Genomic DNA, 27,689 nt, shown 5'->3' on the forward strand with positions numbered 1-27,689 from the left:
GTCAGTTCATATTGCTTTGATTAAGATTTTCTCATTAGTCACTAGATGTGAACAGCAGATGGCGACCAACTGTTTTCTTTATTCCTTCTGGAAGTTGAACGAACAGAATTGTGTTTAGCACTTAACTCAATTACCTTTTTTCATAGGCCAATTATTATTATTATTATGATAATATATACACAGGCTATATATAATGATTTACCTCTAAAATAAAAAACAATGCAGAGATAAGTTTACAAGAGTTTTTTTCTCTTTTCATTTAATTTCTCTCTTCTTTTTTTTTTTTTTTTTTTTAATCTATGTGTATGTGTGTAACTGGTGATTTAAAAATGTGCGCGTTAATTTGTTGTTTTGCTCTCACCTCAGTTTCACCCTAACACAAACTACGGCATGTTTGGAAGGAGTATCCCGCCCATATATCCTCTATGTTTGACCAGTACTCCCTTAAAAAACTAATTATGTTCTTGTGCAGAAATGGGAGTCATGTTGCAGCAGTGTATTTATTTTCTATATCTGCTCTAACGTGAATGGATGAGGGATAGTAGCACTTTAAGTGTACTGTTTACAGAAGAAATCTTTTCATGTGGTTTTATGTGCCTCTGCCAATGGGTGGGTCTCAGCTGAAACTTTTTTTGGATGGTGATGCACTGATGGATTGTGAGGCAGAGCAAGAGGGAGCTCTGTTCTGCACGGAGGAAATGGGCGTTCTCCTTGGAAACTTTGCACTGAATGACTGAAAAAGTAAAGGAGGTGTGGCAAAGCTAGAAAAGAGTGGACCACCAAGTGGGGAACGATGTTGTAGAGTGGTGAAGCCGCTCCTAAGCTGCTGAGGTCTGATTCAGGGGAACAAGCAATATTTAGGGTAAGTGGATATTTCTTTGATTTTTCATGGTAATTCAGTAAATGTACTGTAAAATCGTGGCTCCACCAGATTCGTTTTTTAAGAGAAAAGGTCACCCTTGCATCACTCCTCTTTCCAACTGAGAGAGGAATGAATATGTATCACATTGTGCCTTTAACAGATGTTTCTACTACTTGTTTTAACAATATTTCAAAAGAAGACAAAGATCATGTCAGAAACTTTCTTTTGAAGATGTGTATTTTTTGGGGGTTACTCGAAATCCTCATTTTCACAGAATTTGTTGCCTTTCATTTTTATATGATGGATGAAATTTGGTGTAATGATATAATTTGACAGTAATTGTGACTCCACCGCCCAACCAAACATACCTCTCCTACAGATAAAGATTTACACAGACCTCTTCATCCTGTTTCTTATTCCCCTGCATCTCGTCTGTTTTGTCTCACTGAGTGTCTCTTTATTGTGAACTGAAATTACTCGCACTGCATGACAATGTCAAATATCTGTGTAAGACGACAGGCTTTTCTTCTTATTTGAATTTCATCTGAGTTTACAAGCAGAGGGACTTTAATGAAATCCAAATGTAAGCTGAATTACAGACTGTTAACCCTTCATGATGAAAAAGAAACATCCATTCAGAAGGGTAGAGAGGTTAACTGGGTAAATATTTTGGTACTATTTAGATTTCAGTGGGTCCGCCCAGGTTTTTTGCCAGCGTCCTGAACGATGGCAACACACGGGCCAGTCAAGGAGAAGTTTTCAAAATACCTCATTGCACTCTCTTTTGAAGCGTGAGCTTATGTAACACAGAGTATACTCTGTTCAGCTCCTCACATTTTCCATTTTATGTTTCAAGGCAAAACAGGAAAGTTACCCAGCACAGGATTTTCGCAGTGGAACTGACAAACACATTAAATTGACCACGCAACATTTCCTTGCTGTACTCTTGGATGCAGTCATTCAGGAATACTAAATTTAAACTTTTGTGTGCTTTTGACAGGGATTTGAAAATGGCATACCTGCTTATGTTTGTCACCCTGCTGCATCTCATCACACTGGCTATGCTGTTCATTGCCACCATGGAGAAGGTAATAGTCATAGTTAGGATGTCGTGTTTGTTCATTTTCACTTATTTCATAAGTGCAACATATCTAACTATGATGTGTAATTCCTCTTCAAAGTCCTGGTGGGTGTGGGAGGGCATGGAAAACTCAGACCTATGGTACAACTGTAGGTTTGACAACGCCACAGGAACGTGGTTGTGTGCATCCACCAAAGAAACAGGTTTGGAATAATTTCATTTTGTGTTACCTGATTTTTAATAATAAAAAAAAGAAGGTAATTATGACTGGCTTTTTTTTAAAATGGTTTTAAATGGCTTCCTCCGTCAGAGTGGCTTCAAGCAGTGAAGGTCCTGATGGTTCTCTCAGTGATCTTCTCCTCGGTCTCCTTCCTGGTGTTCCTGGGTCAGCTGTTCACCATGTCTAAGGGGGGACTCTTCTACTTCACTGGACTGTGTCAAGTCTTTGCAGGTAACAGTGGAGTGAAACAATGTGCCATTGACGTGCCTTTGTGTGATTAGGCCTTCAGAAAAGTATGAAACTTGCAAACTTAGAAGGGAAGCAGATGGCGGGAAAATAAGTTGAATGTTTGGAGACCAGAGCCTTTTTATTTAAGGTACAGCACACCTAAAGAATTGCTCTTCTCAAGTGAGTACTTGCAGTACTTTAAAGTATTTGCAGGAAATATTCGTCACTGTCCCTGTGGTTTATTTTTAAGCTGAATGCACCAGAAGCCCATTATGATTTGAAATGGGCCTTTAATGGCAAATCTGCAATCAAAGTCACATATTGTTTTTGTGTCAACATTGACTGAGTTACATCAACAGTGGCACAGAGTTTGCAGATTTTCCTGCAACACAAGTCTAAAAATGTTTTCATGTATTGACATGGATTTCTATTGTTTTTCATCCCCCCCTGTATACAGTATGTTGTTGTTGTTGTTGTTGCTATCATTTGTATATGAAATAATTGATAGGTAAATGAATTGAGGCTTTTTTTTGTTTTTTCTTTAGGCCTGATGACCTTTTCTGCAGCTCTCATCTACACATTACACAACAAGGAAATCCTTCCAGACTCCAAAGAACTGACTCCAGGACACTTTGGCTACTGCTTCATCCTGGCCTGGGTGTGTGTCCCTTTGTTGCTGTGTAGTGGAGTCATATACATCCACCTGCGTAAGAAAGAGTGACCAGAAAAAGGAAAACAACACCAGAACTTCCTTTTTATCAGAAATGTTCATTTTGCAGGAGTCACAAATACCTATGTTATGATGCGTGTGTGCTCAGGCTTCAGCTAATGTGCCTGTCTTTTTTTTTTAATTTGTGTGTACATGCATCCTGGAAGAAAACATTAGGACACAACAGGCTATATCACGATCTTAGAATCCTTTATATCAGTCAGTAATGATTTGCCCTCTGTTTTAAGACTTTTGAACTTTTTGGCCAATTGTTGTGTTGACCAAGGGAGTACCAAAATACCAAAACAGCATATATCTTTTATTAGTAATGTACAATGTATGAGGCAATCGAATGGCTTTTATTTTCCTCCCCCCACAGCAAACTGGAAATATTTATTTTTGTACCTCAAACTGATATGTAGAATGTGTTTAATAGTTCCCTTAATAAATATCACACAAAACAGAAGACTTGTAGTCCTTGTGAAATGGTATAATCCATTGGTGTGAAATGGTATAATCCATTGGTGTGTAAAGCAAACTGAGAGGGAGGCTGCTGCCATAGCAACCGTAAACTTACAGTCCCCCATAGCGTCGTAAGGTAACTTTATATGTGGTAAAAAACAACAACAACAACAAAGTTAATACGGGCTGTAGGCTACCGTCTCAAACAAGACTCTCGTGATGATGGAAGCTGAACCTCCATTTTCGGGAGCGGCGTCCAGGATAACTCCTCTCGCCTTTCCCAAAGGAATGAAAAAGATGTGTGAACTTTGTCAAAGAATAGCGCACGTCCAATGCACCAAGTGTCGGGTCACTTTTTACTGGTAAGCTCGAGTTATTCAAGCTGACAGCTGGTTTATCGCTAAAAAAAAAAAAAATTAAAAAAAAATTAAAAAAAAGAGGCGCTGCTCGTGTTAATGACTCCCTGTTTATTCGTAAAAGCGCAGTTTCAAAATGTCAAACTGTTTTATTTTACGTGGAATTTGGTGTCTGCGGTTTGGTCGCTAGGTGGCAGCGTTCGCCATGTTTTTCCGCAACAAAAAAAAACAACAAACCACCGAGCAAGTCGGTATGAGGGGCGTTTATGTGACTGCAGGAACAGCTGGAAATTACATTACCACAGCGGTTTATTTTTGTTCGTGAGACTGTTGCCCGGTTTTTGATCATATGATTTGGTCAGCATTGGCTTGTAATGTAAGTCAACATTACCTGTGGCGTGCGTGGATCAGTACGGACACTTGGACTCATAAGACGCTTGGTGAAATCCTCATTGGCACAGTGTGGGAGGAGGAGGAGGAGGAGGAGGAGGAGGGAGGGGGGAGGAGGAGGCATGTGGTGACATCCCTCCCTGAAGGGATTTATGGAAAGGGGAGAGCTACTAAGGGCTAAGGGATGAGCTACTAAAGCCAGTCTCAGGGAGCTTACAGCCACTTATTGCGCTTGCTTTCCTCTCAGCATTTAAAATAAATGAGTGAGAAGCACATGTTTTGAATTTAATGAAAATGTGTACCCTATATCATCATCACATCAAAAACAATGGCCACAAGGGAGAAAACAAGTTTAGCTCAGATCTGAGTTAGCTTTAGTTAGCAATAAGGATTTAAAAAAAAAAAAAAATTTTTAATGTCTTTGGAATTGGCTACTTGAGTCAGAATAAGATCGTCAACATTGTGAGGGGTAAAAAGGTTTAGTCCAAGCCACATGAGCCATAACATTTTATTTGGCTGTTTATTGTCGGGCAGAAGTATTCTTGCAGCTCAGCAGCTCAGCAGAGACAAGAAGGTGTGTTATGAGTCCTGAGAAGACCACTTTGATTTGTGCTCATCTTTGTCCGTGCTGCTGTGGATGTGACGTGGCCAGATTCCTGCCTGCTCACTGCTGCTGTCTGAAGGCCATGAACACAAATACACTGCACACATGCTCCACAGCAAGAAAAACACATGGAAAACCAAGACAGTTTCCACAGAAGGGTGCAGAAGAGGAGAGCCAGATGAACAAAATTACAGACCAGTTATGTAATGGCATACAATTTAGTTTGCCCTCTGTGCACTCACATGGTAGGCTATCTCCTAAATTGGATAGAGACTTAGCTTTTTAAATGTATATATTGTCCAGAAACATTTTATGTTCATTTAAATGTAATTTTATTTATCTGGCAATGTGACCAATGCTTTCAAATCATTCTTACCAGCTATTGTTCAACAGTACACGTTTCAGCTCAGCTGATCATAAGACTTTATCAACAGCTTGATAGCTGAGAAAATATCAGCCATAAGTTTCACACAACACCACGACGACTCTTGGTATCTGAAGTGGCTGAAAGGAGAGAAGGAAACTGAGAGGGAGGGAGTGTGTTTGGGAAAATAAAAATGACCCGTCTTTTTTTTTTTGAATTCCTCAGCGATGCAGAGCACCAGCGGGCCGACTGGGTGGGGATCCACCAGAGAATTTGTCAGTTCCTTATTCCCATCCGCAACCCGGCACTCGTTTGCTGCCCTGAAACACAGTTTAAAAAGGTGAGGATGGGTGTGATGCATTGGGATCACACATATGACAAACTATGAAATATACAGTGTCGTGTATCCTGTTTGGAGCTTCTCACTACATTTCTAACTGTCAAGGAAAACACAGGGAGAAAAAAAACAACTTGAATTCCGAAAAGCGATATCCTGAGGCCATGAGAGGGTTGATTCCCTTTGTCCTCTGAAGTCTGTCAACGAGTCATCATTTCTTTCCAAATAGTTTAGTGCCTAACTTCCTCTCTATTTGTAGACTAAAGTTGCCAGATCCAAACCTAGAGTAGGCAGTAAATTTACCATCAGTAAAAAACTGGCATAGATTCTGAAAAATGATTTCCTTTCTTTCACTACACAAGCTGAGTGAAACTGTTGAATAGGCACTTTACTGCAGAGGGAAGTAGAAGAAAAACTGGACTGATGGTTTCGTTGATGAAGTGGAAAAAGACAGAAGACGTGTAATTGCAGCTCTCATTCTTTCTCATCGCTTTTTTTTTGAAGAGGAGTTTGTGATGCACAGTGACTGATATAAGTTCGGGAAGCAGCACACGAGCATGTTTTGGGGTTTCTATTCAATCGTCTGAACACACACTGTTTCCAGAGTCAGATCCATCTTCAGTGATTAATGTTTGAAGAATACCGCAGGGTTATGGCAGCGGTTGCCCTCTCTGAGTAGGAGCGGTTTGCCTGTGGGATCTGTTATGTAATATTTCTTCGAGATGAATTATGATTCGGTAAAAGTAACCTGATTTGTACCTTGGGTTTGGTTCCCTCTTTAGGCAGAGCTGATTGAGATTTGCAGGCTGGTGGCTCAAAGCAAGCTTTCTGAGGGGAAACACCAAGAGGCTCTGCCCGCCGCCCAGTTCTGCCTGAGCTGCAGCATCGACGTCCACGGTCCCAGGACGGTCCAGCTGGTCCCGGCCTACCTGCTGCTGGCGGAGGCCAACATGGGTGAGGGCCGAGCGCAAAAGGGTTTCTTAGCTCAATCGGTCTCCTTTTTCTTTTTTTTTTTTTTTTTTTTACACTTGTGAACATATTGGCATATCTCAGAAACAGAAGGGGAGATTGTGAGCACATTTCACATTCTGGTCAGATAATTAATTGGTAACGTTAATCTCGGGTGTCCACCTTGAAACTCTGGTGATTGAATAGATTTGTTTTTACTTCATTATTGCGCGTGCATATAAAATATGTATTTTTGTGTTTGCCTGTACTTTCCAGGTTTGAGTAATCTAGTCCTGGTGTCGGACCTCCTGTCTCAAGCACAGTGGTATGTGTTGAAGAACCCAGACTGTGGTCTCGCTGTCCACCAGCAGCTGCACAGGAGTCTGGGCCGCCTCCACGCAGCAACTGGAAACCTGGAAGCTTCTCTGCACGACTTTGCAACTGATGTCTGTGTCATAATTAGCACTCTCGTTAGAAATAGCGTCTGCGTATTAATTTTTTGGAACTGTTTCACAATAGCTTTGTTGACATAGTCAGGAGCAGCAACAGTCTGCTCACCAAATAAAACCCGTGACCCTTCACAGTCGAGAAGACCAACAGTGCGCATTGCCCATCTCTCAGAGTGTACGGTATTTTGTTCACTTCTTGTAACGTGCATCCACCCGACATTTCTCTGATGTTGTCAGATATATTATGCCAGTGAGGAGTTTGGCCTGGACAGCACGGTCACCTGTGGCGGCTACTTTCTCATGGCCGGTGTGTTTGCCAAACAGGGGAAGATGCCAATTGCCCGATCGTTGTACTCCCAGGTATGCCAGGTCCGATGTTGTTGCCCATGTGCATAAATCTCTTTACATTTTGTTGTTGTTGTTTAATCCTATAGTTTACAGTCCTTTTTATTTTTTATTTTTTTTAATATTGTAGGTGGCCCATATGTGGCACACACGTCTGACCAAACTTGTCGAGGACCACATCCAAAACGTCGACCACCCCGACGAGTTGTTGGACTCCACTTATGGTGACATCAAATATGTGCAGTATAAATGTAATATAAAACAATAGCATTTAGGTTTTGTCAATCTACCCGATTGATTCTATCATACTGTATGCCGCAGAATCAGAAAATGACATCACCAATGCATCATGCCCCGACTCTGAACAGCCAGGAGATCCATTGGCGTATCACTGGAAAAATAAGGTCAACAGGGCTATATTTAGCTGAGTTGTCTTGCGGTGCAATCTGAAAGCTAAACCCCAGATTTACACTAGCATGCTTAGGGCTGACTAGAGACCACTGCTGACACATCTCTGGCTGTGCGGCATCCGCACCACTGCCCTCCATCACAGCTGCTGCCCTACATATGATGCTAAGCCTGTTAGCTGCGATGCAATTTCCCAGACCGTCTAGGGAGTTTACCGGGCAAAAGTGGGCGTGGAAGGAAGTGATGCTTGCACGAACTATACAGAAGATCCAGACAGGCCTCAATTTAATTGACCTGAATGCTGCGTGAATAAGATGCATAATTAGTAGTGTTGTGTGTATTTAAGACCATGCTGTGCTGTAAAAGCTCAAAGACGTTTGTGTCCATGACTCAATCAGACAAAGCCCAGCGAGTGGAAGTGGATGTGATGTTAAGAACCGTGTTGGAGACTGACCAGAAAGACTCCAGTCAGATTGCACTGGTTGCCCACTGTCTGGCCATGCTGTGGTTCCTGGGAGGAGAATACGTAAAGGTGAGCCACCCGACGAGGTTAAGGATTTAAAGGTTGTTCAACACCATCACGCAGTTCCCCATTTTCCTCCTGCTGCTGTCTCAAGTGGGGATTATCTCTAATTGGTGAAGCTGTAAAGATAAGGTGGGAATTAGTTGATGGCACCGTCTCAACCTCCTGACTCCCACCTGGGTTTGAAGGCTCCGCTTCTCTCTGGGTGGAGGCATGTGTCAGTTATAACTGTTTCGAAGTGAGATGAATCAGTAGATTTCTGCAGGGCCTCCCGTGTCGCTCTTTAAATTGAGTGGATTCTCTTGGGTAAGAGGGAGGTTGAAGGTTGAATTGGAGCTTATGGCCACGCTCAAGTAGAAATACATGAATAGAACAACAGAAAGTCATAAAAAAAATAAAAAAAAAAAAAAAAAAAAGCCCCCCCAGTCCAGTTAATTCATGTGTTTTTATTTTTGTCCCGTTTTGGGTGGTTTGGTGGGTTGTTAGGGCTGGATGAAATGCAGCTGGAGTTTTTCTTACTTCAGCCGCTATCCAACAGCAGCTGCAGGAATAAGGACCAGGGCTCACTGTGGCAAGATAAGTTAAACCAGCCTGAAATCTATTCCACTTCATCCTTCAGCTGATTGAAGAGTATTTTTGATCTTCACTGTGAATTCAGTTTTATTTACTTTCCCCCAAAGAGTTGTCGAGTCAGCTATAACAGATATAAGTATCCTCGGAGAAACTATGGGACTCTCTTGTCTTCTAAAAGAAACTTGTGCTGGGCGGAGGCTTCTTGAAATGGGTGTGTGTATGTCATGGTACCATGGTTGAAGAATAATCTGCTCAGGCAGTCTTCTGTTGAGTCTCTTTTTCCTTGTATCTGTCGACCTACGAATAAAAATAACTAGGCGTTGAGTTTAATGATGGTGGTGTGTCATGGTAACTTTGGTTTTAGGGTGACTTATACCCTCCGTTCTTGTCAACTTAATGGTCTTCTTGTGGGTTTGCTGTGTCAGCGCTGCACTGAGAAAAGTGTATCACTGTAAAATCATACCGTTACGTCCATAGGAACATGATTGATTTCACCTTCTGTCCGTGTTCCACGGTGTTGCTGCGTTGGATAGATGTTACACAGGAGAGTCTATTGCTCAGTCTATCGGCTTTGTACCCAATACTGAGAGCTGTAGGCGGATAGAACACGAAACACTTTAGCAACACATACACAACGCATATTCCCAACTGTTTACAGAGGCGGAGGAGCTGCAGGAACTCCCGTGAATGACGCTGTCAACCTGAGTAAACTCCTCACCGGGCTCGGCATGATTCCATTTAAGCGTGCGTGGTTTTGTAAGATCCGGTTGTCAGAAGGTTAAAGTGCTGTAAATCAACCGGGTGGCAGTCCAATTTCCCTGATATCGTTATGTAACTCGGCTTTATTCTCCCCAGAGAGTAACAGCTGCAGTTGCTGTGTTCGTTTCTGTTTTCTGTTTGCATGCCAGGCACTGGGATTTGGCAGCACAGCCCTGCAGGCCAGCCAGCTGATACCAAACCATGACCTGACAGAGCCAATCCGGGGCCTGCTGCAGCTGGTGCACAGCGTGCACACAGACCCACATCCTGGTTCTGTCTAGTCACTGTACGTGCCCTGCGCCCCCCCCCCCCCTCATACCTCCCCTGCTCCATCGGGACATGTGCGTAGCCTCACACTGTGAATATGGAAACTGATAATTGCTCAAACAAAATTAAAAAAAAAATGACAGACCTTATGATGTAATTTAGTCTTCATCCAGATGTCGTGAAGTGCTTTTGGAATTGAATAAAGAGAAAATATTGTCAGACAGAAAATTACTTTTGTACTCAGTTTCATGGCTCTTAAGCAAATGCATCCAATGTTGATTAAAAAAAAAAAAAAAAAAAAAAAAAAAAGAGAGAGGAGGGGACACATGTTCAGGTTTTGAATAATGACTCATCTTTATTTTAATCTAAAAAAAAAAAAAAAAAAAAAAAAAAGAAAAAAAAGAAGAGGGATATATATTTACATCATTTTGCACATTTGTGAATTACATGATTTTTGGAATCCATTTCGTAACAGTGTCAGAATGATAGAACAGAATAATGGTCAAGGGCAAGCAATGTTTTTGCTTTGTTTCGTACCTATCAATCAAGAACCTCTTCATTAATTCACCATATGCAGATATGATTTAAAGACTTCTAATGTCTACATGTCATCAACAGGGAGCTGCATTATTTCACTGAGTCAAAAACATTGCATCTTCCTTCTGTAAATAAAAGAATATTGTAAACCTTTTAGCAAACCTCAGGTTCGTTTTAAAACAGACATTAAAGGAACCCGATGATCGCTGTGAAATCTTACATAATATATACAATTCTGAAACATTTATTCTTTATATCAAAACAACCCTTTTTAACATCATCTCACTACTGGTGTAATTTGTACTCAATTATACAACAAAATGTTTTTGTTTTTTTTGGCATTCAGATTCATTTTTATGTGATGAGAGGCAGCAAAACACGGAAACACTTGTGTTATTCTCATATTCCCTTTTTTTTTTTTTTTTTTTTACTTTTGAACCAAATATACATTAGCAGCAGTTTGGAATTAAAAAGAAACCTTGTGCTCTGTTGTTGTTGTTGTTGTTGTTGTTGTTGTACAGTGACTCGTCCAGAGGTCCCTACATGCTTGTTCCAGGCTGGCCGAGCACCACACAGCCCGATACACTCGGGATGTTTCTTTCTTCCTTCCCTGTGTCACAAGCATGCGGTGCCCCGGTTTCTTTCAGTAGCTTCCATGCCTTGTATCCACTTTGGCCCCCTGGTCTGTAGCGACCAAACAGAAAGACATGTGTCTGAACTGGGACCTTGACTAAGCTGTGATCCTTAAATCAGTGTTCCCAAAGGAAACCAGACAATGAAGAGGCATTTTGAAAGTTGTCAGGGCACTGTGAAGCAAACCTTCAGCGGTTAGATGTGCTCCGTCAGCTTGTGGATGATGTATAAACTACCAGGAGCTCCTAGGAGAGATATGAACAATTCACTTGTTTCCTATGGCTGGATAGTAATGTCTCGAGACGATATGTGATCTTTCATTTACACGTATGTACACAAGGTGGAATGACTTCAATACAAAGACGCAGACTTAAAAAAATAGGGGACAACAACTGTCGATGGTTCACCCATGTAAGTGTTTATGTTGGGATATGACTTCATGATGGAGCCCCTGCGGCCCTTACATGTCAAGAGAGTGGACATCAGCGTAGTTCACAGTTTGTTTGTCAGATACTTTGATTATGTGGATACTGGACAACATCACAGTAGTGTAAATGCTGTTGTTCTCTCAGTGGAGCCACTGTGATCACTCGACAGCAGACTTCAAAATAAAAGCTGCTTTTCTTGTTGTCTGGTGGATTTAGACTTGGCACCCTCCACCGGGGCCCTGTTGGATTTCAGACAGTTAGTGAAGTCGGCCCACAAAAAAAGGAAAATAAAAATCAAGCTTCACAGCGGTTTCACTTTATTGAGACAATATTAGTGCACACAAACCACTTTTTTTTTTCTTTAAAAAATACCATAAATTAGGAAGTAAACAAGGAACAATAGAAAACAAGCAAGGAAAAAAAGTGCATGTTAACCATGGTATACACCACATTGTCTTATACTGTAGTTGACAACCTTTTTTTCATTGTTGTTTATGTATGTTTTTGTAGGTGTGTGTTGTGTTTTGACACGTCTCCAGCTCGGATGGATATGTCATGACTTTGAGGGGTCAGGGCTGTGATCCAGGCTGCTTCCCTGAGTTGTGTTCAACAGAAAGGGTTACAAGCCTAAAAAACACAAACGGCACTATGTGGAACAATTTAGGGTTTGTATTTGTGCTTTTGATCAGAGCTGTAAATTATTCTTAATGTATGGCATAACCTACAACTACTGTGTTATGTACTTCAGAAGGTGTACAGGAGGTCCATCCTAAGAAACAAAAACTGTAAACAATAAGGTCTTGGCTGCTGAAATCCCTGGATTTATTTTTTCCTTTCTTATCTAAAGGAAAAAAAAAAAAAAAAGTAACATTCCATTCAAGGAGACTGCAAAAATATAGTTTCCATTGTTTGTTTGTACATCAAGCCAACGTTTTTTGGGGGGTTAGGATTGTTCTTTTTTTTTTTTTTTTTTTTTTTTTATCAAAAAAAAAAAAAAAAAAAAAGTGAAAACATAAAAGTAAAGTCTACAAATAATATGACTGAGAAATCACATCTAACCAAATCCAGAAATGTTAGCACCAAATTTCAGTCTCAACCTTTTTAATATTGCAGGTCTGTACAAACTAGTTTGTCCACAATAGCTTATAAAAATGTCAATGTTGGCAGTTACTTCAGCTGTTCCAGTTTCATCAGCTGGATTACTAGTATGCTGTGAAGCTAATTTGCTACCTAAATATTTACATAAAAGCTAAAAAGAAACAAAAAAAAAATAATACACAACTATCTTTTTAGCTCCTAGACATAAAGGGAAGGAACACCTGGCGCGTCAGGGGCAGATCCAGGCTGATATGTACTGTATGTTTGAAGAGCTACGTCATCCTATGGCAGTGAGGAGTCACTGTTTTGAGGTATATTTTGCTTGCAGGTGGAGACGCAGCTTTCACACTCTGTCTCATCTTTTCCTAAATATGTCATCCGAGTGAGAGAGAAGGAAAAAAAAAAAAAGAACAAAGAAAATGCATCTGTTTGTTATAAAGTGCTAGGCATTTAATGGAGTTTTAAAAAAGCAGCAGACTGCTGCTGCTGGTAAGGCTAATCAAGCATACTCTCTAGGAATGTGAAATTAAAAATGGAGTAGAAGTGGAGTCTTTTTTTTTTTTTTTTTTTTTTTATGTTCCAGGTTGAGGCTCTGAAACAAGAGCTGCTACTGGTTATTTCTATCACCTGGCACAGGGCAGGTAATAGATTACATTAGCATGCCTCATGCACAGAGAATGACTTTATAGACACCGTTAGCACCCAGAATGATGCACTGTTACCATGCGTATGTCACTTTGGTAAATAATATTCGGAGCTATGCATGAAAGGTAAATCATTCTGACACCTGGTCAGCCTCGTCTGTCCACGTGGCTGCACCAGCTACTTTTATATTCCAGCAATTCAAAAGTGGGATTTCGTAAATGTTAATTTTGAGAGCATTTTGTTGTTTTTAATCCGATTAAAAAAAAAAAAAATTAAAACAAAACGTAGTGTAAACAATGTATTAGTTGAATTACCGACATGCACATTGAGGAGTGAATTCTCCTTTCTTATGAGTAGCAGTAAATTTGATATGAAATTTGGACCTCTTTGTTCTATTTGCTGCAGGATGGACTTCATCCAGTTCTGTGTCCCGGGCGGGAACACAACGTTGCTACATTGGAACTGACAGTATAATGTGCCTAGCATGAGGATGTATTCCTCTCCCCAACAACTTGAAAACACTTCATTTCTCCTACAATCCACCAAAGTCTCAGCAGAAAACCATTTCCTATGACAACATAGTCTAGATAAAATAAAGTTCCTGTATTGTGAGGATAAAAACATAGCAGATCGGTGGAATTATGGGAATCCCTTCGCCCACCTAAAAATAGCAATTATAAAAGGAGTAGAGGCCAATTTGGAGGTTATCTTCTCTACAACCGCTTTTTTCCCCACTCTCACCATCATGCTGCTGTGTGAACTAAGTTTACTGGGATTTGCAGTTTGGGAAAAGAGGTGCAAAGAGAGGAGAGTCAGGGGAGCAGCCTCAGATCTTTTTTTCTTCTTTAAAGTGGAAGGCTCATGTTGTTGCGTTTCCGTGGTGATGTCAGTATGCGTGTTCTGTTTTTCTCTGCTCTTGTTTTGCATTTAACCTCTTATGTTTCAATAGTTTTTGGACTGATATGCGTTTTCATAGGAATGTTTGTTGCCATCCGTACAGGTGAGTGTGTGTGTGTGTGTGTGTTGAATATGCATGTGTGATGAGCGTGCGTGTGTGTGCGTGTGCGTGCGTGTGCGTGTGTGTGTGTGTGTGTGTGTGCATGATGCTGCTTGAATCTCACTCAGTCAATAACTTGATCTCATTGGCGAGGAGCGTGTTGAAGTTGTATGCTGGATCGGGGAGGTCGGGGTCTGTGGACTGTCGGGGCGAGGACTGCGAGGGCTCCGCCAGCTCCGGGTCGCTCTCGCTGGAGGTCGACCCCATGCTCATGTTGCAGACGGCCTCGGGCAGCGAGACGCGGCCGGCGGGCACGGTGCACACCTCGGGCTCGCTGCTGGTCTCGCTGGTGCTCGACACGACGGACAGCAGGGACATCTTGCGGGTGAGGCGGCTCGGGAGCACGGACAGGGCATAGTCGGCAACGATGCCCGCCACGTCCATGCCACAGGCCTGGTCGAACGCGATGAAGCCCACGTTGGCGTTGGCCTCGCAAACCACGAACGAGCCGTCGTTGAGCTGCAGCAGGTCGATGCCGCACACGTCCATGCCGAGGATGTTCGACACCTCGATGGCCAGCTGCTTGCCCTGCTCGCTCAGCGGGCACATCATACCGACGCCGCCTACGAAGTCAAGAGACGTCCGGCTGGTTAATACCCACTGCGCTCACAATCAGATAGTCAAAATGTAATTCATCTTTTACGAATCAAACTTTAAAAAAAAAAAAAAAAAAAAATATGTGGATGATTTTAGATCATTTCAAAGGATTTATCTTTTTACAATATTTAATATCCTAGAATTAAACACCACATCAGCCTCGAGTCAGGAGAAGTGTCAACATGAACTGTTACATAAATGCAGAATAATCTGATGACTGATGTCCTAAATATGTCACAGTGCATTACAGCTGAGCGCGAATTAAACTGCTCGTGCTCCGACACCGAAAATCAGTCTCATCAGCTGGAATGCTGCGCTGCTCGAGGGTAGTTCAGGACAAACTTCTTCCACCGGATCCCGTAACTGGTTTATGGAGCAGATGGATCATCATACTTTTATTATACCAAAAGTTTGAAAGATGTTAAGAGCATTTTTCATTTTGTTCTTGTGTACAAGAATGATCAGAGCAGTCCAGTGATTCCATACAAGAGGCACATTTAAGTGTTTACTCTGCAAAATACAAGAGTGACCTTTTCCCCCCGAAAGGTCTTAAAGTAACAATCTGGACGATGGCCGTTTCTCTGGATTTAGCGCCACCTTTGGTGATCAGCGGTAATTGCAGCTGGGCGCAGCAAGTGAGTTGAAGAGTGAGCCTGTTGGGTGAGCGCCACCCACAATTTCTGGCAGAACAAATTTTTGCTGGTTGACAGAAAATGCATCACTAATTGCACCGCTAGTAATTCTTTCCTGGAATATCGCCACAGAGACACAACTTCCTCAGTTTGTAAAACTGTAACAGCAAAGGGCTTTCATCTGTGGGCCAAAAGCTCAATCAAACTTGTGTTACCTCATTTGGTAAGAGCAACTTAACATTTATTCAAATGAAAATGAATGACTTATCTATACATATCTATTACTTAGCTAATTAAAAACAAAAACAAAAACAAAACAAAAAAAACCACACAAACCCATAACACAATGTGTGTCTGCCCCGTCTACAAATCTTAATAATAACTAGAACAGCTTTCATTCTCGAACAACAGCAGGACCATTTAAACACATGACTAGAAATATAGCATTCATAAATTATCCAAATATTCACTTCATGAAAAGCGACCCAATTAAAATAGATTAGTCTTGCAAACTTAACAACTGTTCCAGTGTAGTAATGCTGTCAACTGCAAGGAGAGGAGAGGAGAAGGAAGGAAGTTCAGTACTTAAATGTGTGTGATCATTAAATGTGTGTTCCTACCCAGGGAGCAGTTGCTCTGCATGCGACCATCAGTGGAGCAGCGTAGCATGGAGCCGATGACACGGCCTCCCACCAGGACCACCCGCACATCACGGCCGTGCGACTCCTTGACATACTCTTGAAACAGGTAGGGGGTATCGTGGCGGATCAAGTGGCACAGGTCTGTCAGGTGGTGTTTGTCCCGAGCCAGAAACACAGCCTTGCCTTGGAAAAGGAAGGACGAGCGAATAGAAGCAAAGATGAGCTTATCCTCAGGCCGTCACGAGTCAGAGGCCCGTTTCTGTTATTGAGCAAATAAGATGCTTGCGTAATTTTAGCTGAGGCTGGAAAACCTCCGTAAAGTTTTACTGACAAGTAGCTGCTTCTGCTGACCAAGTCTCATGCCAGTTCCCATATCTCATATAACAGACAGGCCAGTGCTCTCAGCAGCCACTGAAGTTCTTCTCACAGAGGATAGAAGATGACGGTTTTAATTAGCACCGCTCGGCCCTGTTTGCTTATTGTCGAGACCTCTGACCCCTGTTCCAGTAAAAACCATGTGATTGCGAAGTGTCTGTTCACATCATGCAATCCAAACAATGATGAGACAACGTTGTAACATTAGAAGATGGACAATGGCAGGCATGATGTAACACTTCATACGTTAAAACAAGACAAGCAAGGAATGATGGTCCTGTGGCTCAGTTAGACATCTGAACAATACTAGTTTGTATAACTAAAGCATTGTTTGGAGAGTGGTATACAAAATGTTGTCAATCACATCAATTCCACATCCGAAAAATTGGCCACGGAAAACGCGCTGAATTTAAATGTGGGACTTAATCCACTTATTAATGCCAATGATTCATACAATTTTCAGACAGTCCTTTGTGTTTGTTCACAGGCCTTTATATGCAGCCATGACAAGGAAGGCGAGCTGGACTTCAGCCAGTGTCAACGGTCAACCACAGAGAGACTGAAAGCAGCTCTCGAGACGCCGAATTCCATAAAAAGGGTCAAGTTAGTGGTTGACCAACGGCTGCTTTCCCCAACAATGTGCTGCGACGGCAGCCTCGGGTGGCCAAGGCCATTGTTCTTTCCTCAAACAATGGTAGAGTCAGTCAAGTGTCGATAACTATGAATGGGAAAGGGCCAATGGGTCAGCAGACACCGGGGGCTGATCTGTAGGAAACGCAACATTCGCGGCTAAAACTTCCCACACAAGCTCGGGAATTCAGGCAAAATGAGGAAACTTTGGTCCATTATCAATAATCTATCATGATTAGCCTAGCAACCACACTGGGAGCATTATAAGCTTCTTGTTCGTGTTTGCTGCAGCACCACCGCCCTAATCACTTAACACCGGGTCAATGAATTTCATATAAGGGCGGGCTGAGCAGCGTAGAAATGTTTTGAGGTGTGGTGTGGCCAGCAGAACGGATGAGACGACGTAATGGACTGATTGTCTTACCTCTGTGGCCACGTGCGTTCTTCACCACCACCGGGTAGCCGAGTGGCTCCGCCTCGTCAATCATCTTACGGAAGTTGTCGTGCCCCCCTGGGGAACGCCCACGCATGCAGACACAAAAGAGGCAAACACCCACGGAGCGAAATATATGAAAAAAATTGTCCTTGTTTTGATAGCACGGTTCACACATGACAGCCGACTTAGCAGGGTGGAGAGGGGGACTGTGGTCCGTCGCTATGGAAACAGAAGTGACTCAAAACAGCCAGGCTGTAGGAGTGTTGTCCGGAGCTTATACTTGCTGCTCGATTCATGAGAGTGGAACAGAGGACTCACTGAACGATTCATTAATGTGAAGCAGCTGACCATATCTGACAGTGATTTATAACGGCAGCTTGTAGCAACAGATGTGCTTCAGCCTTCTCTGCTTTGGCTTGAGAAGCGACTAAATTAAAATTTATTAAAAAAAAAAAAATGATTGAAAAAAAATTAGGTGTTAATAATTAATTTCCCCTTCGCCACTTTCCTTGTTACCGTCTCTCGTTCCCCTCGTCTTTCCTGTCAGACCCGAACTGGCTTTGAGTCAAAGGAACAGACGTGAACTACCCTGTCACATGGCTTTTTCCAGATGTACCAATTCACATGTGTTTTCAGTAAGAGGGGAAAGAACAGAGGGAGCCGAGGAGAAGAAGAAGAAGAGCGTGGACAACTCTGCTTCCAACCATCATAAGCTGCAAAGGTAGAGGGAGGGAGGCAATGGCATCTTTTATTTTGAAAAATCATGAAGGGGGGGCAATGGGATTGTGTGTGTGTGTGTGTGTGTGTGTGTGTGTGTGTGTGTGTGTGTGTGTGTGTGTGTGTGTGTGTGTGTGTGTGTGTGTGTGTGTGTGTGGAGGGGGGTGTTACATAAGCTCTCCAGCTGCTCTGCATGCATAGACAGGCCTACTGTGCAGAGAGACTGATGGAATGTAGGCCAAACACCCGTCCCTCCCCTCCCTTCCTCTCTCCCTCCCCTCCCTCCCTCCCTGCCCTCCTCTTTCTTTCTCTCTCCCTGTGTCTGTATCCTTTTCTTTCTGCTCTCACAAACACCACAGCACTGTTGAACTTTGGACAGCAGAAATACATGTATGCTGTTGGTAGTCCGTCTTTGTTTTTATCTTATAAAATCAGCAAAACAAATAAACACAGCAGTCTGGCTCTGTAGTATGGCGGCCCGGCCTTTCTCAACAACAGAAAGCGAAACAATGGTGTAGGAGAAACTGAAAACAATCAGTGGTTTGGTGGACAAGTATGAGGCTCTGACCAGGTATGCAAGAGGGATCGTGTCTGTGTTGTCCGAGTAATCCCGGTGGAGTAGTGAATGTCTGACTGGCGGCTTATTAATCCGTTTTACGCTGACCCGTGAGGACTAAAGCCCGTGATACAACTAATGTGATTGAAATGTCAAAAAAACCAAAAAACATACCTGACAGCAGCGCTGCTGTTTATGCAGCCGCTCATACGACTATAGATATTGCGGTTATATTACCTGATCATTTACATCACTGACCTCAGCAGTAACATTTGTCCGTATAGTATTCAATGAACACCAAGCATGAAGGAAATATTTCATAAAGAGAGTGTTGTACGCAAGAATCCACATTAAGGGGCCCGTGGGACTTCTTTTTCGATGTTGTGGGTGCTGTAATGGATACCGCTATTAGAGCCAGGGTGTTTGTGTTTCTTTGTTTGTGCATTTGAACGTAACACTTCTTTTATGTACTCAGCTCAGGGAATTACAGTCTGTATTGTGTTGCGTGCACAGAGGCCCAAGGGCCAAACATCAGGGGTCGACCCAGCGTGAACATGCCGTTCGTGTGGAACAACAGAAAAACATCCACCTTAACTCACGGCCTTTATTTGTTGCCCACATTGGGAAGTCCTGTTCATTAGGTCAGTTGCATCACATGCTTAATGGCTGACTTGCTGAGTATTGCCATGAAAGAGCAAACTGCTTTGTGCGTCTGAGGTATGGTATTACAGTACTACCACAACACAAAACAATGTAAGAAAGATACACATTCGATTTACCGTAGGAGAAGGTGTCAGGAAGAGGCACGCCGTGGCCGGCTAGTTCCTGAAAGGTCCAAAACTTGTTGACGCAGTTGAGTATGGCCTGAGGCCGGTTGATCAGTCGACAGCCCATCTTCTCCAGGTGGCGCAGCACAGTGATGTCGCTGTCCGACTGAACCCAAGGCGTTGGCACCCGCACGACCACCACCTGCGGGTAGGATGTCACCAATTCCTGCTCCACTCGCAGACCTGGAGGGTGAGATGGGGATGGTTAGGAAAGAAATGACCACGACGAGACAATAAATCCAGGATTTGTTTGACATTTGTTCATTTGGTAGCTAGCGGGAATACAAATTATTTAAAAAAATAAAACTTTCGACCTGAACCTCACACGTGACCAGAAGAGCACTCAACAGGGAGAGCTTAATAATATCAGTTTCATGCGAGTTTCTCACTGCACCAGAGCCACATGTCATCGTCTGGCTGGTCTTCTCCACGTGCACGGTTAGCTTGTCTAGAGCTCCCGTTGCATCCTAAATCACATTTAAAGCCTGGAAACACTGTAAATGTGTTTGGTTTCATTTGGAATCCATCATCTACTGGTGGAAAAGTTTACTCCTCTTACGAAGACTGTTTGTGGACACTTGCCCAAATCGTCACCGTGCAGCTATGGCTGGGATTTGGCCAGATTATAGGAGCAAGCAGAGGCGGCCAGCCGGTGGTGTTGAGCCACGAATTTGGAACCTGCACCGCCTGCTGATACGAATATCTACAGACTGCCAAACACCAGATACAGTACTTCTCTGCAGTGCTGCCATAACATAAAGAGATATCCTGGCTGATTCAGGGATTTTGTGGGGGCAGTGTGAGAGATGTCTGAAACCACATGGGTGCATGTCTTAAATGTAATCACACGAGACAAGCGGGGTTACAAACAGTATTTTGTACAGCAGGAAAGTACTTTCTATATTTGAGGATCTGTTTTACTACAATCCAGTCACGCCTTTGTAATTAATTGGTCATCATATTTGATTTGTCACAATGCAAAGTCAGTGTAATCTAATGAATCGAGGATGCGAAAATAATGGTGCTTTGTTCAATTGGTTTTCAATGTCTCAGCTTTTATTACGCAAATGCGAGCTAAGTAACCACAGTAGGCTAACAGAACACATCTGAATAGGTCATTCATCGGTCATTTCGATTCAGCACAGCATATATATAAGCCATGGAAAAGCAGAGTAGAGTCGACAAAGGGAAGCTTGTATAATATGATGGTTGCTGGTGTAACACCAAAAACAAACAAACAAAAAAAAAACATTTCTAGAAAGGCTACAAATCTCAAAATCTTTATCAATGCCAATGTGAATCTGCAGAACAGAACAAGATTTGAAAATAACGTGATATTTGCCAAAACAGATGATAAAGTCACTTGCCATGGACCAAGATTTGGCAGCATTTTACTGGGGTGTGGTGGAAACAGACTGTACGATGTCTTGAGGCTGCGACCCGACAGCTCACCAGGATGAACAGGTTAAATGACAAAAAAAAAAACCTGTGTACACGGGCGGATATTTACATTCACTGACGCGGTACTTCGCCTCGGCCGTGACATTAATTTCAGCCATCTTCTGCTCTGCATGCTCACAATGTTGATAATGGCACTGGCTGAGATCATCAGAGGTCAAGAGAGGCTTGACGGTTGCTGCATACATAACAACAAGAGACAGATAGCCACTGACGCACCGTGCATCGAGCCGGCGGAGTGCGCATCTTGTACGCTGCTTTTAGGGTCATTGTGTGCACAGACAGGTGTAAAAAAAAAAAAAAAAAAAGTGGGGGGGGTGGGGTGGGGGAGAGAGAGAGAGAGGGGGGGGGGCAAGAGAAAGGAGGCAGGCAGAAAAGGTCAGGGATGTCTCTCAGCTAAAACAGAGGAAGAGCGTGAGGGGAGGGAGGGGATGTGGCGCATGAAAACAGGAGTACGAAGCCATGAAAAGACCACACCCCTCCCGGGTTTTTTTTTTCTCTCTCCTCCTCCTCCTCTTCCTCCTCCTCCTCACGAGCTCAGCAGAGAAGCAGGAGGACTCACTGTCTCTCCAGCCCTATTCAAGCGCTGTCGCACACTGCTCTGATTGTGCGGCCGCTGAGAGCACTGTGAGCGGTGTTACAGTGGGAAGTGTCAGGGGATGTGGTCTCATGGTTTTTGACAGACAGTATTCACAGCGCTCGTCTCCATCTCCAGGGGGACCAAACAGAGACCAACGAGGCAGCGGGATGAATCACTCCTATTCATCTGCGCAAGTGTTCGCGTGCGCCGTGCTGTCATGTGACCGCTACAAAAACCTCCAGAAACCCTGACCGCTCCAGTGTAGCACAACCGCAGCACAGGTTCATGTGAGACGATGTCGAAATTCGAGTGCGGGTGTGGCCTGTTTATAGCCACCACAGATTATTTTTTTCCCCTTACCTCTATGATTAATTACATGTTTCCATTGTTCAAAAGGACTGTATAGTTGCGTCCCATTTTCCATCTGCCTGACAAAGCTAACAAGCATAACAAGCATTCTATGCATGCCGCTGCCACGTCACAAAGCAGGCACACAAAAGGCTGTGCCAGTGTTTGGCAGGCGGGTCCTGTCAGCCCTGAATGCGGTCTCTCTAGTTCTGGATATCCTGTCTACATTAGCCTGATGGGGCAGCAGGTTAACCCACGGGTTCACATGGTTTGGTTTGGGCTAACAATGCCTTCAATGGTTTATTTGCATATCTGTCATCGGTATCACACATCATACAGTATACATATACAGTAGGCCCACTGGGAGGCCGTGCAAAAAAAACAAACAAAAAAAACAACCACGTTTGTTCACTGAGCACAGAGGCCTGTGTATTGTGTCATGCAGGCTACTTCGCCACTTTGGCATTTCCTGCACTTGAACTAACTGAAGCCGACAAGACATGTCACCGGACAACAAAAATGTTTGGCAAAAACCAAGCATGTCAAGATTTTAGCAAAATCATTAAACTGCCACTGAAGAATTATCTGATAAAATGAGTCAAACCGATACCACGCTGTAATTTAGAGTCATCTTTTATGTGCTTGGAAGTATTTTGATATTACTGTCATGCATTTCAGATGAGATGTAGAGTGGTCACATAATGAAGCTTTAATATGATGACACCCAAGTTACAAATCTAAACTGATGAGCTCTGAAATATGAAATACTTTTTTGAAAATAAAATCTTGTTTTACATCACACTGGCAGCAGCATTTAGATCAAGCGGTGAACATCAGTGTATTTAACCTGTGATTTGGCATTTTCAGATCTCTAGTGATGAGTCAGGATATTTAAAATACCAAAATAATCCATTATATGTGGTACTATGCATAAATACTATATACTACTATATATTTTGTTGCCCGGAATGGCAAAGACAACGTACTCGGGAGTGGCAGAGTGAGTCTGTATACTACAGTCATCCTGAGCCTTACTCAATGGCTATTTTTTATATATTTGACACAATGGTATGCAGGATAAATGTTGTCCAAATATCCAAAATATGCTTCTTTACTTAAAAATCAAAAACCTTTGTCTGCTGTCATGTGTCTTAACCAACAGAGCCTTACTTATCTTGTAGGGCGTGCCATTTTTGTGGCATGATGACAATACCAGAGGAGAAGATAAGGATGCGTAATTCTTTCAATCATATTTGAGGCTTTGTGGGCATCTGCGTTTTATTCCCACCAGTTTTTATCATCGATATCATTTAAAGTTAGAATGTTCAGAGTCTCTCTTTTGCCACTGCAATCATACAAATTACACACACCAGAGTTCATTTGTAGTCTGGCCATATATAAAAAGAAAGCCTAAACATTCAGAACAGATAGTCATATTTGATATGGGAAGATGTGTCAGCCACTCACATAATAATAAGTGTTAGTAAAGGTGGCTTTTTAGGGCGTGACTGTCAATTTCTGCCCGACTATATATGTATATGAGGGAGACGGGCTGTCGGCGGATGATACATATATATAATATATAAAACTCACTGTGTGACGTAGCTGTCTTCTGTGAAGGCTTTTTTTTTTTATCTGCAGGAAAAATCAAGTACTGTGAGCCTCTTTGGCAAAGCAAATAAAATGCAAATGGCCCTTTTCCAGGCTGCATGTTGAGAACCTGCAAATGAGAAACTGCTGGCTAATTGACAAACAAGCTGTTTTCCTGGAAGAAAACATGTGCAATTGAGTCACAGCCCTAAAGCGACGATACAGCCACTTTATTATCTTAAAATGTTAACATAACTTGGCAGAGCACTGACATTTTTTCTTTCTTTTATTTGGCCATAAAGGACCTAAAGTGTTTGGTAAGCAATGACAACGGTATGACTGAGCCATCAAATCTCCCTACTTTATAATATCACGTGTTTTTTTTAAATCACCTGTTAAACAAATAACAACAGTTTGTAGATGCAAATCAAATGAACATCTTCGCCATACTGCAATTCATCATTTAGTCTAATTTCTCATAAAGTCTGCACTTCATAAACAACCAAAGAATGAATGGCATGAAAGCTAAAGTATCCGAGCCTCATCTCTGACCTTGCTGATGCACCCTCAGATGGTAAATTAAGATGCTGAGCATGCCTTAATATTCCATGTTCACTGACACAGAAGTGTTGCATTTATCATCGCTGAGGTAAAAGTGTGTCCAGTAGCCCGCGCATGGATCACAGAGGATTGTGACATCAATTCATATCCGGTCTATGTTTAAATCTGTTCAATCATGGGATGTGAAATATCTCTAGCTGGCTTGAATGCTGGGTTTAGCTGTCTCATGTGAGGGGCCATCATTCATCATTAAAACGCAAGGATGAGCACGTGTGTGTGTGTGTGTGTGTGTGTGTGTGTGTGTGTGTGTGTGTGTGTGTGTGTGTGTGTGTGTGTGTGTGTGTGTGTGTGTGTGTGTGTGTGTGTGTGTGTGTATTGATCATCCCTCCTCGGGACACATTAAAGCCATTAACTTCAGGGTGAAACGTGGACCTCCACCTGAGATCACACAAATGAGCCAAGAGAATGAGATAACCTTTGACATGGCCAGTTGTCAAAGTGTTTAGCAGTTTTTGGGTGGTTGTTGCATTATGACCGACCTTAAGACAAACATAATGTGTGCAAGAACTTTCCTGGTTCAGGTCGAAAAGGCCGTCCACTACCAGCGGAAAGCTGATCTTAGAAGAAGCTCTGAGATCAGAGCCTTTTTTACATATGTATGTATGTTTCCTAAATGATTATTGGAATAAAATGTTTCCTGTTACAGCCTCAAAACATTGCTATTTTGTAAATTCGCTTCTACATTTTTAACTTAAATAAGTTCTACTTAAATACCACATGTATACGTCTTATTTAAATGTAAACACATGACAGGACAACAGCCACTAGTGGTCAATAACTTCAACCAGATAAAGAGGTGGTCGATGACCACAAGGCCATTACAGAGCACAGTATGCTGAAATACCACTTAAGTTTCCAATGTAGAAGATTATCAACACTGACTGATCTTGTTTCACTGCACATGTAGATGTATTTCCTGACATTTATTTTAAATTCCACAACCGCCTCAAATGGTTTACTGCTTCTGGCACGGTGTCCTTATGCTAATCAACGTGAAGCTTCATGCAGCCTGGAAGGATATGCATATCACACACGATAAAGCAGCTCTATTTTGATATAGATGATGTAGTCAAGATGCCAAATCCTGTCTGGAGTTGAAAGGTCATTTTCAATGCAAAACCCCAAAATGTCTGTAATCCAGGTGTAAGGCCGTGGCTCAGTCGGTAGACTGGGTTGCACACTAATCAGAAGGTCGGTGGTTCGATCCCCGGCTCCTCCTGTCCACGCGCCTAAGTGTCCTTGAGCAAGACACTGAACCCTAAATTGCTCCCGATGGTGAACTGTCGGTGTGTTGTAAGTCACTTTGGATAAAAGCGTCAGTTAAATAAAATGTAATATAGATGAAGTGTGTGTAATTCATATTAATATAAAGAAAGGGGGGGGGAGCTGCATTTCATGCAAGATGCTCAAGGACAGCATGCACCTCAAGGCCGCAGAGTGCACGCTCTGTAGCTTCCTGCATAGCAAGCCTACGGCGCAGCCAATCTGCCCACTGGCCGTTAATCTGTGATGTCAAGCCAGAGCTCAGGAGCTGTATGCAGATTTAAGGCCAGCATGGATTACAGGTCAAGCTAACTATCTGGCTCATGTGTACATCTCGCTACTTGTTACAGGTCTAGACGGCCGTCTATCGACATATAAATGTTGACTAGTATAATCTCTTAGATGGCTTCAGCATTTTATGTTATTTATAGATTAGCCTACTCTTTAGGTCAGATGATCTCGCCATAAAAGCAAAAACTGCATTTGAATGTAACTTCCTCTGGTATACTGTAGAAACGCGACAAATAGCAAATTCTACATATTCACAAACATTCGTTTGGCTGCATTGTGGCACGTGAAACGTACGTCACTTCTTAAACGCACGCCCTCCACTTTAATGCCCATCTGCTGCCGTGTGAAACCCCATGTTGTGTGGCTTCGCCATGGCTAAGCCGTACAGTAGCAGTATGAGGTAACAGTTAGCGAGGGACACGCTGCCCAGTCTCACCCTTATTCATTCCAGATTTTCTCTCATCTATTCAGCCTCTGCCAATTTCAGCCTGCACCATTTGTGAGTTAATTGAAACTGTGGCACCTCTCATCTGGTGACACAACCCTACTTCACACCACCCTGCCAAATTCAATGCGTGTCCGTTTGTTGAGAGTTCCTACTGTTACTGGCACTTTATTGAGGCCTCCTGAGTCAGCGGGTGAAATGTTGTCATTTCATGACAACCTGAACACACTGTGGTCTGGACAAGACGGTACAAAATGACCGATTGAACATAATCACGACACGTGAAGCTAAAACATGGTGAGCGGATTTCACTTTTTGATAATCAATGTAACGCAAACAGATCCTGCTTATGGCTCCGTAAATGCTCGATTTGTGTTTCTCTTCGTTGAACCAAAAACCCTTTATTCATTGTCCTCTAGACTGCTGAATCAGCTTCACGAATTTTAACACATCACTTTGGGTAGTGGTTACATCTGATGTTAATTCACTACCTTTAACATCTTATGAAGCAAATATTAAACCGAGGACTTAAAACTTACGACCCTTTCAGTGGGCTCAAACATGTTTGCGTCTTCTTCCCTGAGCCACATAAACTGCCAGCTTTCCACATTTAAAACCCAGATCAACACAACAAAGCACATCATAAACCATACAGCTTCCATCACGTGTAACACCAGCTCAATTTGATTTCACTATTAAAACCATGTTCTCCAATAACTATTCTTCTATATCACCTTTAAAAAAAAAAAAAAGAAAAAAGATTTCCCTTTTTTTCTGAGGTGCTTCAGTAAATCTGAGTTTGCAACGTATTCAACGAAATTAAATCAGGCGTCATCGCTTCTCCTCAAGTCTGCAGGCAGTCGAGCTGGAAAGTGGGTTAGGCGGTCACGGCTGCGCTGCTTACACTTCTGCTTCCTTACTCGCAGGCAGACCGGGCCAGCCCTCTCCTCTCCTCCCCTCTCCTCTCCTCTCCTTTACGGCAGTGTGTTACCCCAAACAATGACCGTCTGCCATTAACTTTTTGTAGAAAAGCGCTATCGGGACTCAAACCAACCCCCCCCCCCTCCCTCCCTCCCCCCATCGTCAGCCGTTAGCTCCACACAGTTCACCGCCACGTAGACTTTGATGAAGAGGGGGGATACTTGCCTAGCTGCCCCTCGCTGATCGTCAGCACGATTTGATCCATGAGGAGGGAGCGGAATTCAACATCCTCGTCGGCGCAGCGCTCCTTCAGAGCCCGGAGGATCTGGACCTGAGGGTACTCCTGGCTGATGCGCCGGTCGGTCACGAACCAAACCCGAGAACACATCTTTTTTTTTTTTTTTTTTTTTTTTGGGGGGGGGGGGGGGGGGGGGGGGGGACGACAGGTGGATTCAAAGAGTTAATAAGAAAAAGAAGA

The 27,689-nt window shown here is 42.8% G+C and overlaps 3 protein-coding genes across 4 annotated transcripts; 2 read left to right on the forward strand and 1 right to left on the reverse strand.

Annotated features, from left to right (window-relative positions):
* Nucleotides 1-348: 348 nt before the first annotated feature.
* emp3b (epithelial membrane protein 3b (MAM blood group)) lies at nt 349-3,556 on the forward strand. Its single transcript, XM_069689156.1, has 5 exons — nt 349-862; nt 1,863-1,950; nt 2,044-2,146; nt 2,254-2,394; nt 2,937-3,556. Exons 2-5 carry the CDS (start codon nt 1,873-1,875, stop codon nt 3,110-3,112), a joined length of 498 nt encoding a protein of 165 aa, XP_069545257.1. The 5' UTR covers nt 349-862; nt 1,863-1,872; the 3' UTR covers nt 3,113-3,556.
* A 122-nt stretch (nt 3,557-3,678) lies between these two features.
* On the forward strand, nt 3,679-10,107 carry zmynd12 (zinc finger, MYND-type containing 12). The gene is made up of 8 exons (XM_069689081.1): nt 3,679-3,924; nt 5,502-5,616; nt 6,396-6,567; nt 6,838-7,007; nt 7,248-7,370; nt 7,486-7,579; nt 8,162-8,295; nt 9,768-10,107. The coding sequence occupies exons 1-8, from the start codon at nt 3,782-3,784 to the stop codon at nt 9,897-9,899; spliced, it is 1,083 nt and encodes a 360-aa protein (XP_069545182.1). The 5' UTR covers nt 3,679-3,781; the 3' UTR covers nt 9,900-10,107.
* On the reverse strand, nt 6,129-27,689 carry rimkla (ribosomal modification protein rimK-like family member A). Of its 2 annotated transcripts, XR_011310532.1 has the most exons (6): nt 27,437-27,689; nt 19,647-19,877; nt 17,583-17,669; nt 16,133-16,336; nt 13,252-14,846; nt 6,129-6,139 (listed from the first exon to the last, which is right to left on the reverse strand). XR_011310532.1 is itself a non-coding variant. In XM_069689080.1 (5 exons), exons 1-5 carry the CDS (start codon nt 27,597-27,599, stop codon nt 14,344-14,346), a joined length of 1,188 nt encoding a protein of 395 aa, XP_069545181.1. In that variant the 5' UTR covers nt 27,600-27,689; the 3' UTR covers nt 10,790-14,343. The 2 variants fall into 2 exon arrangements, 1 of the variants encoding a protein (XP_069545181.1); XM_069689080.1 differs by lacking the exon at nt 6,129-6,139 and having other exon boundaries at nt 10,790-14,846.

Source organism: Brachyistius frenatus, unplaced genomic scaffold, assembly GCF_029030835.1.
Source record: "Brachyistius frenatus isolate BFR_SWC_R1_liver_20210118 unplaced genomic scaffold, ASM2903083v1 Contig_6, whole genome shotgun sequence".
NCBI classification, from domain to species: Eukaryota; Metazoa; Chordata; class Actinopteri; family Embiotocidae; genus Brachyistius; species Brachyistius frenatus.